General features: G+C 34.3%; 2 protein-coding genes across 5 annotated transcripts in view; both read right to left on the bottom strand.

The window, feature by feature from the left end:
- The window catches only part of LOC131849848 (nucleolar protein 4), a 168,305-nt gene that overhangs the window by 130,018 nt on the left and 18,813 nt on the right, over positions 1-19,474 (bottom strand). The gene's annotated exons all lie outside the window — the stretch shown is intronic.
- Positions 4,990-8,083, bottom strand: LOC131849850 (uncharacterized). Its single transcript, XM_059199979.1, has 2 exons — positions 7,046-8,083; positions 4,990-6,958 (listed from the first exon to the last, which is right to left on the bottom strand). The coding sequence occupies exons 1-2, from the start codon at positions 7,385-7,387 to the stop codon at positions 6,248-6,250; spliced, it is 1,053 nt and encodes a 350-aa protein (XP_059055962.1). The 5' UTR covers positions 7,388-8,083; the 3' UTR covers positions 4,990-6,247.

The raw sequence follows: 19,474 nt of genomic DNA, 5'->3' as shown, positions 1-19,474 counted from the left end.
AGAGTGAAATTATAGAATATGGAGGCATGACGTGGTATTCCTCCGGACAATGCGTGAGGGTACCACGGGCGATATTTATGTATATAACCAATAGTTTTTCTCCACCTTTACATCAAGTGATCCATCAGCTTGTTTGTAATTCCATATATAAAATTAATGTTTGAGTTAAGAAAGAGAGAGAGACTCTCCGATAATATAAACCTCGGCGATAAACCAAATTAATACGAGTGATTGCTGATTTCTTAGCGTAAAGAACATACTTATTAATAGAAGACAGATTCAAGTTTTCCAATACATGGAATACAGTGTTAGGTAATACTTAAAAATAAGTGTGTTTTGTCGTGATTATCATGTGTTTTCTAATAGTAATAGAACCGGTGTACGTGAAAAAAGTCTAAGAATGCGGGTACCATCGCTATTTACAGTCGACCAAGACGTTTTTAACAGAACTGCTTTGAAGTATCGGGAGCTCATAAACAATATTATCATGTTAATTATCTCGTTAACAATATATCTATTTACCTCATGGGAGTAAAATAGTAGTAGTAGTAATATTCATTTACAATCTCTATGATTCTCTCTCTCTGTGTCTCTTTTTACAAATTAGTTTCAAACGAATTTCCATTGTCAATAAAATTTGGATCGTTCTCATGTTAATGCTGCTAACATTGGCGTATGTTCTTTGTGGCCATATTTTCACAGAGACTAGTCATTCTGCGACGTATTATCATAATAATACGACTCACTCACGCGCGCGATAACTCGAATAATAATAAATGCTAATGGCTCGCGACGTTGCACTCTAGTTTCGCGCGCCATTTCGCGCCATTTTGGGTTGATCTAATGATGCTGCGGGCGCGTAGGCGTACTGCCTAACTTACTGCGAACATGATTCCTATTCACTTTACTTCCTGAATACAGCCGCTTAATAAAAACTGCATTAATAAAAATAAAATGTGAAATCGACTATAAATTTAAAACAAAATAGTCTCTATTCAATTACTTCTTTGTTAATGCCTCTAAATATTAAGTAATAAGAATACAAAATATAAAGATCATCTATATTTATATAATCGATTCCTGACTGTCTACAAACGCACCAAAACTGCTAAGTATAAAAATCTGTATTCTAAGAGATTATTATAATTATTAATATTATAGAAGAGGTTTATTTTATGACGTAAGCATCCGCTAAGAATGGAGTCTTGACAAATCTATTGCGAATGGAAAATAAATAACGCTAACAAAAGGAAACAGGTAGTTAGAAGAAAATTACAAACGTGTGACTTTGTACAAAGTGTCGCTAGGCAGCTAATTTTGCAAACTATAATCAGGTGCCAAGATATCAGGTGATGAAATATATCAGTGAAATTACCGATTATAGAGACATGACAACGACGTATTACTCATGGTATTTATAAGACAATAAAGCAACGTATAACGCATGAGAGGTACATAGAGTCACTTTCCATCACGTGGACTGTGGCCAACTAGTAGGTACGTTATAACTTAGTATTAACATATTTTGTATAAAACATAGAACAACTAATGGTCTGGACTCAAAATTATAATAAGTTGATTCTGCAGTTCAACTTGTGCATTAAACAAACTACAAAGTGCTTTAGCACACGTTGTATTAATCGCACGTACGTGCCTCAAACTTTCCATCAATGTTTGATAGTTTGATTCTAAGCCATTTTGGGGCAGAACGAATTGATCTGGGTAGGTCTGGACCGCCACTCCCTATAAATCTACTTACTAGTTGGCCTTCACGCGGTTCTCCTTAGAAACCATCGTGATCATTAACTCTTGGTGAATTCACCACAAAGGACTAACTAACCTGACTTTTTCCTCATTCTATCAACTTCCACTGATGTACCACCAGCATATACTGTTAACGCAAGCGAGTGCACAATTACATTATCAGCCATAATAAAGTAAAAGTACAACGAAAATATTATAGATAATAATATACTATGACTATTGTCATTTGTGGAACCGACAGTATGAGAACTAAGTCTGTAGGAATAAATTCATGGTTTCTGGGAAATAATGGAGACCCGATCTAAAAATATACGTTTTTACCAATTTGACTACAAATCACCTCACCTAAAATTGTCTGTCCCAATAAAGGAAATACGCCAGCTAGCAAAAAGTACCTTTTAGCTTATTTCGACAGATGCGATTTTCGGTACTTGGCCGAGACAATGTCACATTGAATTCAGGCGTAAAACAGAGCAAAGTCAACAACAATCTGCATGGGACACCTCTGTCCCATCCAGTTACCAGCGCACATTTCACCAACTACGGTAATTAAAAGAGCTGGCAGAGAACGTGTCCGAGTATCGCAAACTAATTACAGCCACGCAAATCTGTTTCGTCAGTTATCTGTCGGTTGCGCCATACATGTGTTGCCATGTTAGTGGATTTACCACTACAACGGATGGATTTGGCATTAAATTTGATCGGATTTTGTAAATGAAATGGGAAGCAAGCAATAGGTTACCTGATAGAAATTGGCTAAACGTTGATTATGCATATGACCTGTTTCATGGACGATAATTTATGTGTATCATTTGTACAATTAAGACTAATTAGCTTTAGGATTAATATCATATTTCTGTGCCCTATAATTGGACAGTGTCCATCAAACAGAAACAAGTTGCGATGGATTATTTCGTATTGAGTGTAGTTATATTTTGATTGAACATGATATAAGGTATTATAACATGATTTTAAAATAGTTATTTGCTTAAACTAAATATCGATTGAATTATTTTAGGTACGTACCTAATATATTTTCTAATATTATAAAATATTTACTTTTATTCAAAATTTTAATTTTGTGGTTTCATTCAAAATTAGTTGGTTTTATAAAGTCCAACTTGAGGACTTGCTCAAACTTTGTTGGCAACACTGCGCCGTCAACACCAATCAATAGCCGACATGCACAGCAATAACGCTTTTAAAATAGGGATGATCTTTTTTAAAAAAAATGGTTGAAACATCGATCAAGAAGTATCGATATTAAGTAAACTATGACAAATATCACTTTCAAGTAACGTCATTTGACGTCTCCCTCTGCCTATCTCATGCTGTATTTCTTTTAAACTGCAATATTTTCTGCAGTTTATTCCTTTTTTTTGTCGAAAACTGAATATCATACCATCTATATCTTTGAAAATTGAAATCGAAGTCGAAACATCGATGTTTTTTCAAAATCAATGAATACTCGTATGTCGCATCGATCATCGCTATCATAAATTAAAACCATGAAACGGAACGTTCGACGTTCTGTTATTTGGGTAGAATATTAGATTGCGGTCGAGTGCGAATTTTCAGCGGTAACGTTTCAGCCGTGTATGACGGCTCTAAGCTTTTGTAATTTACGCAGTGGGTTGGATCTATTGAAATTAATGGCTTTATGGTCAGCGCGTTCCGGATTTTGAATGTTAGCAAAAGTCTAAATATACCTAAAAACTCTAAAGCCCATATACATACCCGTCCATAAATCATGTGACACTTTCGTGATTTTTGAACCCGCCCACCGTCCTTGTAACAGTTAGTCACATTTTGAGGGAAGGGAATTGTTAGAAATGTGCACTAACAGCCCATCATGTACCATGTCAAATTGACCTCCGAATAATCGAAATAATACCACGCGGTACTATCACTTCGATGGTTTCCAGGGAGCTTCGGACAAATTCACCAGGAATCTATTTCAGATTCCTAGTGAATTTGTCCGAAGCCCTACCTCTTGATCTGACCTCATGTTCATCTTATCATCCTCCACTGATGCACCGCTTGTGTATAGCGTTAGCGCAGGTTGGTAAACCATTGCATTATCATCCATTAAAAAAAAGTTGGTGACATATACAAAATTCCCCCCCTCCTAGTACAGCGCATCTTTTGAAATTTAAACTATTTTTGATAGTACTTAAAATTTCGTATCTTATCATTTAAATTAGATTTTAATGTTACGTCGGGAAATTTAGGATCTCTCCCAACAGCATATACAGTATGACTATGTATTGATAACGTCAATCCGTGAATACTTTTAATTATTTATTTTGAGATTCATTAATTTAACTTTTCCGTTCCATTTTCAAATATTTTCAGATATATGAGTATGTATTTAATTTAATTTATTATTATTAAGAAGAAGAAGAAAGGTACTTTAGGTTCTACTTTATTTACTTAAACAATTACTATTTATATTTTAGATTATGTGTATTACATGTACATGTCCAATAGCCAGGTAGTATTAAGTATACTCATAAAATTGAAACATTTCCATCAACTTTTCATACCAAAATCATCACGCGACCACGCAGTATGAAAATTTTAAAAAATCTGTTCTATTTTCCCTTTCATTCTTTTAGCTTCACAGTCATGAATTCTATCTCTATCATCAGCTTGGTTATACCGTTTATGACTAACTTGTACTTACAGGTATCTCGCTTCACCTGAGATACATAGTTTTACAGATACACGAAAGAAAGAAAAATGTTTTCGACATTTTTCCTTCGTCTTAAGACAAAGACCTGTCTGTGGAATTCAAGCCCTCATCTACACTGAATGGAGTATTTATATTAGGTACGTACTTGCATAAGTTATTATTTTCATCATATTTTGTAAAAAAGTAAAGAAAACTAAATTTCATAAATATTTCAGTCTAAAATGCATATCTGTATAGGAACTGTGGTCTAGCGGTTTAGCAAATTGGTTTACTTGCAATTGGGCGCGAATTCAATTTGAATTCATTATATCTATTTGTACTGGGTCTTGGTGCTGTATGTTGAAATTAGAAATCAATTGTCTAGTACTAACTCTGCTTATGAGAATGATGTATTAGATGTAGGAGTTGTCCAGGGTTATTTATTTATTGATTCTATCTGCAATCCTAGTTGTGAAGGGATACATAGAACTTGCATAGACGGTGGGTTCAGTAACTACTAATAAAACAATATTGATAATTTTTTGCTGACATTTATAAAATATTTATTTCTCAATAAATCACAATATTTATGTATACAATCTATATGTGGCACATCAAACAAGTTAAAATATATTTATATATATGTTATAATAGATATATCCCGTAACACCCGTGGGAGAAAAGGATGCTCAAATAGGTGCCCAATTTACCAATGGCTCCTTGAAAACAGCTAATATCATTATTATCATTTATTGTACAAATAGGGATGTGAAAATCTAATAAACTATGGAACTAATCGATTATTATTCCATAAAAATATATTTAATTCATCGATTTTCTTACAGACCCTACCTAGTGGGTTGACAAACAAAAACACCGATTATTCTAAGAAAAATAATGTTTTTTTATTGATATTCTGCTATTCTAAATAACGATCAATTTTATTAATAGATTTTTTTACAGAATGTCACATCCCATACTTACAAGTAATATTCTTTTTGCCTGTATATTGAGGTAATTTATTTCACTTAGCAAGTATTCATATATTTGATACACAAATATACCAGACACTATTATTATTATTATAAAATAAACTGTATGTATTATAAAAATATCAACAAAATTTTGTCTTGTAAAATATTTTGTACTTAGACCCAAACTATAACTTATCCCATCTACTAATATTCCGTAAATTGTCAAACATATAAAAAAATATTTCATTATCATGGAATGATGCAATTTTAATTAACCTTTTTATATTATAGGTACAAACATTACAAGGATTTATATGTCAATAGACAGTAAGTTTAAACTAAAACATTAAATTCGAAATCGATAACTTCTATCTTTAAATTAAATTCTAATGCCCAAGTGAAGGTCACGGACAGAAAGATATGTTACACGTACATTCATAAAATAAATCTAAACACAGCCAAAACATCGAGATCTAAATTACACATTGAGACATGTAATGACTAGTCATTGAACTTAATCGAAAACATTGTTACTATTTCTAATAAGTTATGAGCAAAATTCTTTAACATGTTGCATAAATTTGCGTTAGGTATATATATTTTGTACTTGTATCAGTTATTTCTCTGTAATATTTCCATATTTATCTAAACATCTATCACATTTATATACTCATCTAAAACATGTATATATCGACACATAGTCAACTTTTATCTAAACTGGTATACAATTATGAGCATACATAAATTCTTAAAATCCGAAATTTGAGGTATTCCGTTTTTTTATAAGACAACCAGAGCTATTTTAATTATCTGGTCAACAAGAAGTTGGCAAACCCTAACAATTATCCTCTACCTCAGATCCCAAGGAATACTCTGTTTTCATATCTCTATTCATATCTTCAGGGGAATCATTTCGCATACCCAACGCTCGAGAGGCATAGTTACTCTGTGTAGCCATGCTTGCTAATATACCATTTGACAGTGCCTGCACTGATAACGCCTCTTGCGATGGTCCCGCATAACTGTACTGCTGGTACACAGCTTGTATCCTGGCGGCATTAACTAAAGTTTGTATCTTCAATTGAGTATCCAAAGCGAGACTTAGCGGCAATTTCCTCAACTGGCTTGCAATTAATTTGCCGAACATTTCAAATTCATTCTCATTTCCATTCTCGGAATGCTGACTCAAATCCTGCGGCACATCGCTATGATCTCCGTTGCGATCTTCGCTTTTCTTTTGTTTTGTAGGAACCGGGTAGATAGTGGCAAGTGAGGTAGTTAAAGGGGTAGCTATGCCGACGGGAGGATTAAGGAACGGCGCCGACGTCGATGTAGGGAGAATACCGAATGGGGTCGCCGGTGTCGTGTTCAACCCAAACGGTGTACTTGGTCGAGGGGATGGAGTGTTTAATACGTACGGAGTGGACGAACGAGTTGAACTTCGACGTTTTCGCGGGCTTTTCTTTTCCGGTGACTTACGTTCGCTCAAATCTTGTACTGCATCGCTGTCGTCGCTCACCGGTATCTCTAACAGGCTGTTATCGACCTAGCAAAAAATATTCAAGGTTGAAATTACAATGTCAAAGTGTCAATGTAACAATTCAAATGTAAACGAAATATAATGTAATCTTACGGAGCTCGGTGTGACTATCGCTCGGAGAAACCTGTCTGCGTGCTCGAACCACGTGACGCTGGGCCTGTACGCATGCGCGCCAGCCTTCCTCGCCGCGCGAATCTTCTTCAGCTCAACGCTATACGACGACCGTATGTTCTTTATCTTGTTTTTTAATTCTTTAACAGTTACATCAATCAAATTCAATGCATTTATTATCTCAACGTACCCCTGTTCCCTTATTTTTTTATTCTTGTAATGTTCAGACACGGGGTTCCATAGGTACTCGCGTTTCTCGTACTCGATTATCATTTGTATGGTGAGGTCCTCGCTCCATTTAGGGTTGGCTAATATCGCTACCATCGTTCACAGCATGCTACTTAGCACGCTTTCCGATAATTTTAATGGTTTTATAATTCGCGTGTTTACGCCCGTAAGGACTAGGAGCGCAGAAGGGTGCGGGCGGTTCGCATGCGCGCAGCATACTAAAAGCACGTCGATGGGCCGGCACCCCGCGCGGGGGGCAGCCTATTTCGGGAGTAGCCGGCATCACGCAGCCGCCGTGCTTTGGAGCGTGCTGTTTCCTCTTCGCACCGCTCGGAGGCTGGGCTCGAGTGAAACGGAAGATTTGTGGCCGGCGGCGGCCGGGCGTGTGTGCGTACTTACACAGCTACCTATAATTCCTAACCTGGACAAAAAACTGCAAACACCTCGACGCGACCGGTCTCTTTTATCTAACTAGTTATCTGTTCTTATCTTCTTATACTTTGATACGAGTTACTAAATATTACAAATAATAAAAGTCTCATTAATACGGATCCATCCCCGCTGATACGTGGACTGAAAATAGGATGTGTTTTTTTTTATTTGTATACTGGTCTAATGTGTATTAATTTATTTCTTCTTTATTTCTAATGTAAACTGTTCCTAGATATAGGCCACATAGTCCTATTTATTACGCTTTTTAATCAAATACTCTGATTTATTTAATTACAATAAACGCCACTTTAGGATATTGTGATATAATTACATTAATAGAATTAATTACCTATTTTGATAATTGATTATGGTACTTGAAAAATTCATTTTACATATTATAAAAAAAGTTAACTAATTTGCTTTATTCTATTTTATCTAATACTACTGTATGTATGTATGTATTAAGTACAAATATTATTAGTACATTCTTAAGTAAGAAGTTTGAGGTCGTAAGTTTTCTTTCGCTACACAATTAGCTTCATCTATAGTCGCGCGTATATGTGAATTTTATTTTATTTTTCTTTTGAACACACCAAACGTACGTCGTCACTCGTAAGTCGCGTACTGTGTACGCTACTCAAACGTCCGTGATCCTCGACAGGCAATTGGGGAGGCAAAGAGCGGGCCATTTATTCGCTCGCCGCTCCGACCATCCGACCTAACGTCTACACATATGTTTCTATCCGCAGCTCGGTCGATTTTGTCTAGTGCAAATCCTATTTTTGAATCTATTTTAATATTCCGAATTGTATATATAGTGTTAAATAATATAAGCTACTTCTACCGTCTGCCGTTATTTTTAAAGTAAACTATATAATTCTACAACAATCTAGAGTTTTTAATATAACATAAACACCGCTGTTTTACAGAAAACTGTTCTTTTTATAACACTAAAAGAAGTTTATTCCTTTAATAAATACATTATTAATCTAAAATCATAATTAATACGAATACCACAGAGTAATTTAGATTTAGAAAAAATATAACACAGAACAGACAAAGCGATGATGTAATAATTATTTCACGTTTTAAAAAAATATAATTTCAGTATCATGCTATACATATACCTATTATGTTAGTACATCCAAAAGTCACTAAAGTTATGAGTAATCGTGTAAATTTCTAAGGACCATTAGATAAGATTTTAGACTAGGTAAGCACAACCTCTTATTTGACATTAATTTTATAGTGTTTCCTTTTCAATTGAAATAACATTATCAATTTTGCATATTATAGCTCATATAAAGTAAGTATGTATAATATGTTTTTCTGATAAGTTATACTAATCGCACATGTCACATATGTCTCCGCCAGACGACACAGGCCGAGATAACCTCGAGCTAACCCCGTTGCGTTGGTAATTACAATATGCAAATATGCATCGACGAGTTTTATAGGGGAAAAATTATTGTGATATATGACAATGTACTCAAAATTTTATCTACCAGTAAAATTATAAACACATTTTTGAAGATGAATAATATTCGACAGCTTCTCATATTTCTTGTATATATTAGTACATATAATGTATATTATTATGATTAGTCCTTTGATAAAATTTTTTGCTTAGCAATTATTGAGAATAAGTAGGTAGGGTAGGTAAGGTTATAATAACCTTAGAAAGATTGAAATATAAAATAATGTCCCAATATCTTATTGCTGCAAATTGATTATAACGAAACTGGAAGCTATTTGTATTTTTGATGGTAATTTTATTAACTACTATAATAAATTAAAACCAACGTATGTACCTATGTAAATATAAATAATAATTAATTAAAGAAAACAAAAACACTAATCAAATTTTACAACGTTCTCAATACACTATAGTTTAGTAAACAATTAAACTTGTCTACATTTTTAAAATAAAATAAGCAGTCATGAAAATAATAAATCTACTATATATTTATTATCTATATATATATAGTAGATTTATTATTTTCTACGTTTGATATTTTGTTTAACCGTAAATTATTTGTACACTTTATCGAACCCACAGTATATGACCTACTGTCATTTTATCAAATAAATATTGGTTCCGAAATATTATTATGGCAATATGATTAAAATATACGACACAATATATCTTTCAACAATTCATGTCTTTTATAAAAGAAACCAGCTAAGGCTCTTTTTATATAAAAAATAGCCTATGCTTATAGGCATTAGTCGTCTTGAGAAAATCTCGGTTCTAAATCAACTTCATTCAAGCCCGTTCAGCTATTTAGTCGTGAAAAGGTAGCAAACATATGAACAAGCACATTTTCGTATTCATTAAATTAGTTTGGATTTTCTCTCGCAGTGTTTGTTGTGTATTCAACAGGTTGCTTATTGGTTTTTCCTTTACATAAATATTTTTTTTATCAATATCGATCAATCAGTTTATTATATTTCAGCAGTCTAGTCAGTTCAGATTTACTACTTCATTTTGTTACATATATAAGTTGTCATGTTACATGTCCATTTTATAGAAATTTTGCTCAATATGTGTCAAGCATGTATGTCATACTTCTTCACGCAAGAACCCTTACGGGATAGGCAGATAAAACCAAGTGCTATTTGTTTCTGTCCTTTAGAAAACATAATATGTCTAATGAAAAGTTTTATTGTTGCAACTATGTAGGTGCAATGAGAGAATTACGTGTACTTATACATAATATAAAAAAACATAAAAAAATGTTTTATTATCGACATAAGTTCTAACAAAAATGTTTAACGCATTAAATAGTACCCACAGTACAGGACGTCAAATCCCAGCTGGGTGGAGCGGCGGATGACCGCAAACGTCATTATAAATTGCTGTTTCTACAATAATAGTGCCGGCCGCAGGCAATATTACTTGTCGCGCAGTTCGTGACAGTACCAGATCGAGTTCGTCTAACCACTACATAGTATAAAACAAGTCGGTGTCGTTGTGTGTCCGTCCCTATGTATGCTTAAATCTTAAAAACTACGCATTGGATTTTGAAGCAGTTTTTTAATAGATAAAGTGATTCGAGTGGAACGTTTATATGTATAATACATGCATAATATTGTAGAGAAACACTGATAATTTAGAGGTCTCTAATGTGATGTCATAAAAAAACACATTTTTTTCACACAGTTCAGCCAGCGCTTACATTGTAAACGCTGGCTGAACTCCACGAGATGAATCAAAATAATGTACCTACTACTGTATTGTATAAGTTTAAAAGATAAGCAAAAAAGTACGAGATGGTATTTCTCTTAAGGACAATTTTTATCCTTTACATTTTACGGGAATTTTTTGTTAAAAAAATCATTTTTCCTCGTAAAATGTGACGAAGTGATTTTTATCCAAGTAAATTCCTTAAATACATTATCCATTTAATATAGATCAATACTACAGCATATAATTTAAATTAAGATTTCCAAAGATTTTTTAAATTGCTGGGACATTGCGATGCGGCGGTACCGGCCCAGCTGGCGGCGCGTGCTATCAGCATTGCACCCGTGCGATGCCGGGGCGGGTCGCTAGTACCACAGATAACATAATATCTAGTACGGAATGGACGGATGTTGATTGCTTTGTAATGAATATTCACATACACGCATGTCCATTTTATTAATCCTTTCACATATAGTTTCTCACTATTAAAAGTTCATACATATAGAGTAATCTGTCCTATGTCCTATTTTATACTGTATATTCTATACCATGTAATAACTGTACCTTTAATTAATGTAAAACATTATTACTAATGTCTATTTAGACACTCAGATACTATTTAAGGCATATAATATAATAGCTGTCCATCTGTCTAACACGAACAAAAGTGACACCAAATTAATAGCAACTAAGAACGATATAAGCCAAACATAATATCGATAGTAATAATATTGGCAATGTCTTTACTACAGATTGCTGTTTCGTCAATAACATGACAAAAGTAACGCTCAACAATACCGCCGGCCGCCGACTCAAGCGTGGTATTATAATAATAAATATACGGAGTGCTAACGCCACAGCAACGAGAGCGAGAAAATTACTGACCGCGCCGCTTCAAAGTGAAGCGATGAGTACGAAACGATATTTATCTGTCTCTTGGCCTCGCCGGCAACCATCAAGACGAGAGCTGCAAACGTATATATTTCACAACTGTTCAGCTTTATATCAGAGGCATAAGGTACTTTTCGGAACGTGAGTAGAGATTTAAGAATTCGTTGGAACAGCACCGTAGATAGATGTGTTCGCGTGCAATGACGCAAACACTAGCTTGACATCTATATACTTAATGTTGTCTAGCTACATACAGATATATGTTTGATATTATAATATCTATACATATAAATAAAATTGAAGTGTCTGTTTTTAATATTGAAATAATCGTTTTTTACTATATGCTTATGAATATAAATACGGTACATATACCAAAAAAACACTTTTTACAATTTTTGTCTGCCTGTCTGTCGGTCTGTTTGTTCCGGCTAATCTCTGAAATGGCTGGACCGATTTTGCAGGACTTTTATTAGCCGGTAGCTGATATAATATGGAGTAACGTAGGCTACTTTTATTTTAGAACAATAAAGTTAAATTCCACGCGGACGAAGTCGCGGGTGCAGCTAGTATCTAATAAGATTGTATATGAGTCAAATACACAATTATGAATCAATGAAGTCTACTACTACTTACTTTATTATATTAGTATAGAAACTAACGCAATATTATAGAAATTGATAGTGTTATCAAAATAAGTGAGAAATTAACCACTAATTGTTATCACAGTTTTTCACTTTGTTTCAAATCAAGATAATAATAAAAGGATAAAAAAGTTCAACAGCTCAATATACATTTTTTTATACTATTACATTATAATTGCGCATAATTTACTTTTGCTGTTGACAACAAAATATTTACGATATATTTTAAATGTAAAATCATATATTTATTCACTGCAACAATAACAATGTATGAATAGAATAGAAAATTGTTTATTGAAATAAACTTACATTGAAGCATTTTTGAATAGTCGTCACATTTTGTTTTATGTACCTCTCATTCGGAAAGCTGTCTCATCACAAGAAGAACGAGCAGGAAACTTGAGTGTTGCTCTTTTAAATAATTTTATTGTCACTTTACATTTTAAAGTTGAATACAAACTACCAATTATAACTAATTCAATTAAATACTCAATTATAATTAAAATATGTATCAAAAGGCATGTAATTGTCACCGTCATAAATGATTACCGCGATTTCAATCAACTATCCCTCTTTATTAAATCAAATACCAGTTTAATGATTTCTCCATCCACGATTTACACTACAATACAAGTCGTAATATGCAGTTTATCGCGACTTTGTTCACGTTTCCGTAGGAATTTCGAGGTATTTCATTTTTTAGCGGATGTATACCTACTTGATAACACGAATCTAAATTACATATTTAAATTTCAAATTTCTAAATACATCTATTTAAGTTGTGTGTTTTTATATCGGTCAGTAAGTCAGGTCATTGTATAACATAAAATTTTAATGGCTAAAGTGGCGATACAATATTATTATTTCTTTTTCAAAAATATAATGTTTGGACTACCAAACAAATAGAAATTTTACCGATAATGCCTTATATGTATAGAAAGTTGAAATCATTATAAAGAATAGTATATTATGTATATTATTATAATACTTTTATTATAAATAGTATATAAATAATAATAATAATTTATACACTTTTTAATAAATTCATAACAAACAAGTAATACATCAGAACAGCATAACGTGAACTAACATAACTATCTTCGTTTAATCCACAGGCTTCCACTCTACTTAAAGCACCCCTTGCGCCTAACGTATACATCATGTCATTTACACTGTATACACGATTGTAAATTGACAGCAGCGCACCTCACGCATGGTAAAACGCCATTTTGCAAAGTATATCCTCACGCTCACGCGGCAACATAATGAGGGTGACAGCGGCGTGGGAGGATAACAGAACATACAGCCCCCTGGCTCTTTGACAAGCCGAGGCGGCTGCAAATAGTTTGGTCGTTACTTGCCCGATGTTTATTATGATATATCCATATTAATATTATAAATATGAGTGGCTGTTTATCTTTTCACGGCCAACCTGCTGAAAAGACCTAGGCTAGTTTTTATCGGAGAAAAAAATACATAAAAGTCACTGGTAAATGCTAATATAACACTGGGCTAATATTTTGTTTTGCCTGAAAAAGACCGGGTATGAAGCTAATCTAAAAATCAATTTCTTTGTTTCAAATAGAAAAAATAAATCCTACGAACTTTTAAGGGAGAACCATTCCGTCATTCTTATTTTTTGCGTAATTTTAACCGTTTAAGCAGTGGAAGTACTCAACATGAATATTTTTTGCCACATATTTCATTGCTGTTCAAATACTATTGGTCGTAGTGTGATGTTATAATATAACCTCACACCTATACATCTATCTAGCAGTGTACAATTTTTAAATCGTATCAGCTGAACCGGAGATTAGCCCGAACAAACCAACTTTGAGTATTTACAAATAATATTAGTATAGATTATAATAATAAATAATGCAAGTATCAAGATTCGTCATGCGGCAGTATACAGCCCGTCAGCACTCGACGCCGACCGGCGCGGCGGCGGGCGCGAGGCGCGGCCCGGGGCGCGGTAAACGACAATGCGCGTTCAACTATACATATCTACGTGTGTATAGCTATAGCGGTTGCCGGGTTGCCGAGCAGCGAAGCGACTACGACACATCGCCGCATTCTGAATTCGAAAATTCCTAATCACTTTAGGCGCCAATGCTGGCATTGCATTCTGATTTATTTTACTATTTAGTGATTTATTCATGGCATATCATTACTAGCAGACCCGGCCACACGTTGCTGTGGCTAAGGTTAAATAATATTGCGACTATAAATTGAGATGTAATCCTGTCTTTCACGTTGTATTAAATTGCACACAATGTGCAAATCAAATTTGCAATCGCTTCAGTAGTTTAGAGGTCCATCGCGGAGAAACAACGTGACACGTAATTTTTATATATATAAAGAAGATATAGAGATAAAATTTGTAAGTTTGGATGCTCGGGGTAATTAGCGTTACCACTGATGCGATTATGAAAATTATTTTAGGGCTGAATAGCCCATTTATTAAGGAAAGAGCTGAGGCGTGAGAAATTACCAGAAATAAAGTAAATTTCATATATTTATTATTTACAATATTAGGAGGTATTTATTGGATGAATGAAGTCTAATCCATAAACAAAGCCATAAGGTTACTTTTTTTTTATGGATAATGGTAGCGTAGTATTCTTCGTCTACACTAATTGTATACGCTGGCGGGACACCAGTGGAAGATCATATGAGGAGCATGAAGTCAAGTAATGATTGGAACTGGTCATTACGTTACTAACAAATAATTGAATTAAAAGACTTACTCAGGGCATGGAAGATCGAAGATCGTGAAGAAGATCGTGGCCAATGGTCCATCGACAAGAGCGTCGCTCTTAAATTATGAATGAATGAGGGTATTTAGCTGGGAGACTGAACCGACAGGTATAAATGTCAAGTATTGAAATAAGTTATTTACCATCTGTATTGTCCGAGTCGTAGATAGCATTACAAATGCTGTATCTACGATACCGATTTGCTGAATCGTAACCTTTATTTTAACGATTAGTCACAGAGTATTCTATGACGTGTCCATAATATATTTTTTAAGTTCACATACGTACACTAGAGTAGTGGACTGTGTTTGAATAAAAAGTCAAATCTTTCAAACAGCTGTTCTTTATAAATAAGTATACGTTTTATGGAATATGACACTATACATTTATTTTCTAAAAAAGGCAGATAATCTGAGAGTCAGTGAAAGAAAATAATGTTTATTAAAAAATCTATTTTGATATCGCAACCACAAATTTGTCTGATACCTATACTAATTAATTTTCTGTTAATAATATGTTTTAAACGTTGTAAATAAACACCACACAATATTTCATTGTAAGTTGTAAAAAATCCTAATTAATATTTATCCCCGACAGTGACAACACCATTTAACTAGAATTGCAAAAAACTGCCAACATAGTAACGACTTGTTACAGAGATTAAACAAATTATATATTATATAGAAAAAAACAGATCATACAATAATACAAGAGAACTTTTGCCCATCTTTAAAAAACTCTTGGTTGTGTTTATGTTTAACTTGATTGGTCTTATTAAGTTGAAGATAACTTATTACAAGTTCTGGTAGAATAAGGCATCTTCAATATTATTTTTTTATCGCAGAAAGAAAAGATATGCAAAAAACAAAAAAGCCCGGGGGAGAAAATTGTCACCCGGGTTAAAGCTGGGACTAACGAGCGTGGGTACTAGGGTGGCATGATATTAAGAGAGGCACGCGCCATTAGACGTGCCGGGCGCCCCGGAACGGGCCCTATTTCCGGAAGGAAGCGCGCCCGGAAGCCGCGCCGCGTCCGCCCCGCCCGTCCCTAAGTTACTCCTACCACTATACACCTATAATCACCTAGTAAACTAAACGTGATATCTTGCTCCTAGTAAGCAAGTTTTTATAATAAAAACATAACTTTATTTTCTTTACCTGCCTCATCAACCATGCCTTCTATAGTATGTAGAATAAAATTTACCTGAAAAAGAAAAAATATATTGTTAATTAAAGTTTTCACGCACAAAATATTTATAATGTATCACTCCACGTGTTGCATTTAGAAACAAAATTTACTTTTAAGGTTTCGCACTCAGTAGTTAAAATATTATTTTCGGGTTGTCTGTTTATCAGTTTATCTTTAGCGTTTTTCACTATCACCCCTTTCATTATATAAGTCAGAGTTCTACTCTACATAGAGCGATCGATTACTTTCTATGTACAGATGGCAAGTATCGCTTATTTTAGACTTTATAAAAATTAAATTTTAAAATAATAATACTTAGACTAATTTAAGAATTGTATATATTCTGAATCTTATAGATTAGTCATGTCCGTTGGGACAAAATTAGCATCGATCAATTAAGTGCCTACTACTTTTGTCTTATCTGTATATTTAATTAAACTGGAATGGCAATCAATCTAAAGGCCCACCTGACGGAAAGGGGCCTACCTGACGGAAAGGGGCCCACCTGACGGAAAGGGGCCCACCTGACGGAAAGTATTTACCGTCTCCAGTAGATATCACACAGACATCAACAGCACGACAGATATCACAAAATACCCGTTATGCGTTGTCATTTTTATGGAATAAGATGACATTGTACCCTTTAGTTTCATTGCCATGTGTCATCAAGCTAAAAAAGGCTAAAACAGGTGAGGCTAAGACAGAGAAAATCATTCAGACCTTATTCATAACCTACTACCACTACATAATAGTATTATTTTTAAAAGCATACTGAAAATTATAACAATATAAGTATTGTGCATTTAAATTGTCATTACAAACTCCAATGGACATTTGGTAAAAACAGCAAAAGACCTAATTTTGTATTTGGGACGCGCATCGCTCAGGAATGAGTGTTCGCAGAGAGGCATTAATCAAAATTAAAAGTGGATTAGGGGTGGGACACGACACCGACGACACGCACAGACTTCTGAGTTCCTGGTAAATGAGTTGATGCGACACGACACGAGTCACGGACTCGGATCCGATTTGCCGTTTGCGGTGTTATTATCATCCATCTAGACTTGGGTGGGTTTTATCTTCTACCATTATTGATGATTTTCGTCGGTGACAAATTTCTGAACTTGCATTAAGTACTATTGTTTATTTCTCTGTAATTGTTGCACTGCTATGTATGAGAAATTTAGGTAGCATTTTAATTTTAGAACTATTGCGATGCTATTGTCAAAAGACTTACGGATACGACTTTAGTCTGGTAACACCGCTAGGATGTAATGAAATAGTTATTTTCTATGCTAAGCTGTATACACAAATTACGATTGAGACCAATTCCTGAATCAAAGATGAAGAAAAATAGTTTTCACTGTGTTCAGATACCTGTAATGCGTCACCTTACAATAAGTACCCACTAACGGTACTATCTCACAGCTCCCAAAATCAATAAGTACATACGTTTTTATTATAAATTAATAAAATAGTCCAAAAATATACAAGAAAAATTTCCGTCTCAAAGTAAAAGATACGAGAACCGTGAAATAGGAAAATTCATGTCAATGCACAGTAAATTACACCAAGCATCGTCTGTATGGAATACGCGACGTATATGTTACTATCGCGATACTGGTACAAGACACCGCAATGCCAACATGCGAGTCATAGTCGCACTAACATTAACAGTAGTTCAAGTCACAGCCGTACGTATTTATATTACTTGAATATTGTATATTAAATAAATAAACAAATAACCCTGGACAATTAACACGGCGCCATCTAGTCCCACAGTAAGCTGAGCTTGTGTTATGGGTACTAGACAACTGATATAAATACTTAGATTTTTTTGTAAATACATAATATACAAAGAAAACACCCAGACCGATACAAACAATCATAGTCATGTTCGTGCAAGGAGTCGAACCCGCGACCATCGGATGAAAAGCGGTGTGCTAACCCGCTTGACCACCGAGGCCGTTATATTCATTTGGATATACAATATTATGGATAGTTAATTCTGTTCTACATTATATTAAAACTTGTAGTTGTTAGAATGTTTAAAAGTAAAAAAATAAAATTATATATGTTTTTTTTTATAAATACACAGATAACGCCCAAACTTTCAACCATGTGAAGAATCGAACCCGCGACCATAGAAACTAAATTGCTAAACAACCTCAATTATTTTTTTAATTTTAGTGTCGGACTACTGCCTGTTTTAAACTAACTGTGCCCCAAGTCCCCACATATGCCAAGGCGGGCAGGCGGGCCGTCAAATTGATAACTTGATAATGCCCGACCCCCGGGACGCTCAATCCCGCAATCCCGCGAACCCAGGATCCCGCAATCCCGGCCCCGGGGCTTATCTGTCAGTGAAAAGAATCGTGGAAGATCGTAGGTGGTTTTAGTAGAACGCCATCTGCCGGGTTTATTATTTTATGTAAATCGTAATTCCGCGGAATGAAACGATAATATTCTCGCCTGGCTCGTGTGTTTTTTTGTGCGGAAAGCAAGCCGAGAGACGTTTTTATTTCTGCCAAAGTCCAACCGATTTGTATGCAAATGTATGTGTGTACGGTGATATCGGATAAGTATCGCAGTTTCACTTATAGGTAGAATAGATATCTCCCGCAATATCTCATAGTACTTATGTAAACATTTATTTTTAATAAGAACTAGCGGCTCGCCTGAATTATATATTTTATCACAGACACATTTTAAAAATTGTTTCAAGTATACAATATAAGCGATCTTACCTGTAAGTACAAAAAATAAAAGTAAAGTAAAAGTACAATAAATAACTTGCATAGAATGTTTCTAGCATTAAGTTTGCCTTTTGTGCTATACTTCTTCTGGTCAAAAAATCTAAATAAATATATAAATACACCCGTGCAAAGCCTTAACAGTTCACTAGTTAGATAGTCTAAAACACCTTGAAATAGCCCAAACACGTCAGTGTTAAAAAATATAGTTAAATATAGAAGACGACTGATCATACTTTGATATTTCAACATTTCCGTCCCTATTTTATCAAACGTCGCATCTAAAGTTAGCGATCATCCGCCAAATTTGGAGAAACCGTGGTATTTACGGG

Source organism: Achroia grisella, unplaced genomic scaffold (assembly GCF_030625045.1).
Source record: "Achroia grisella isolate CSIRO2021 unplaced genomic scaffold, CSIRO_AGI_Agris_v1 utg660, whole genome shotgun sequence".
NCBI classification, from domain to species: domain Eukaryota; kingdom Metazoa; phylum Arthropoda; class Insecta; order Lepidoptera; family Pyralidae; genus Achroia; species Achroia grisella.
Note: the sequence above shows the minus strand (reverse complement) of the source record. Positions and strands in the feature narration are given on the sequence as shown.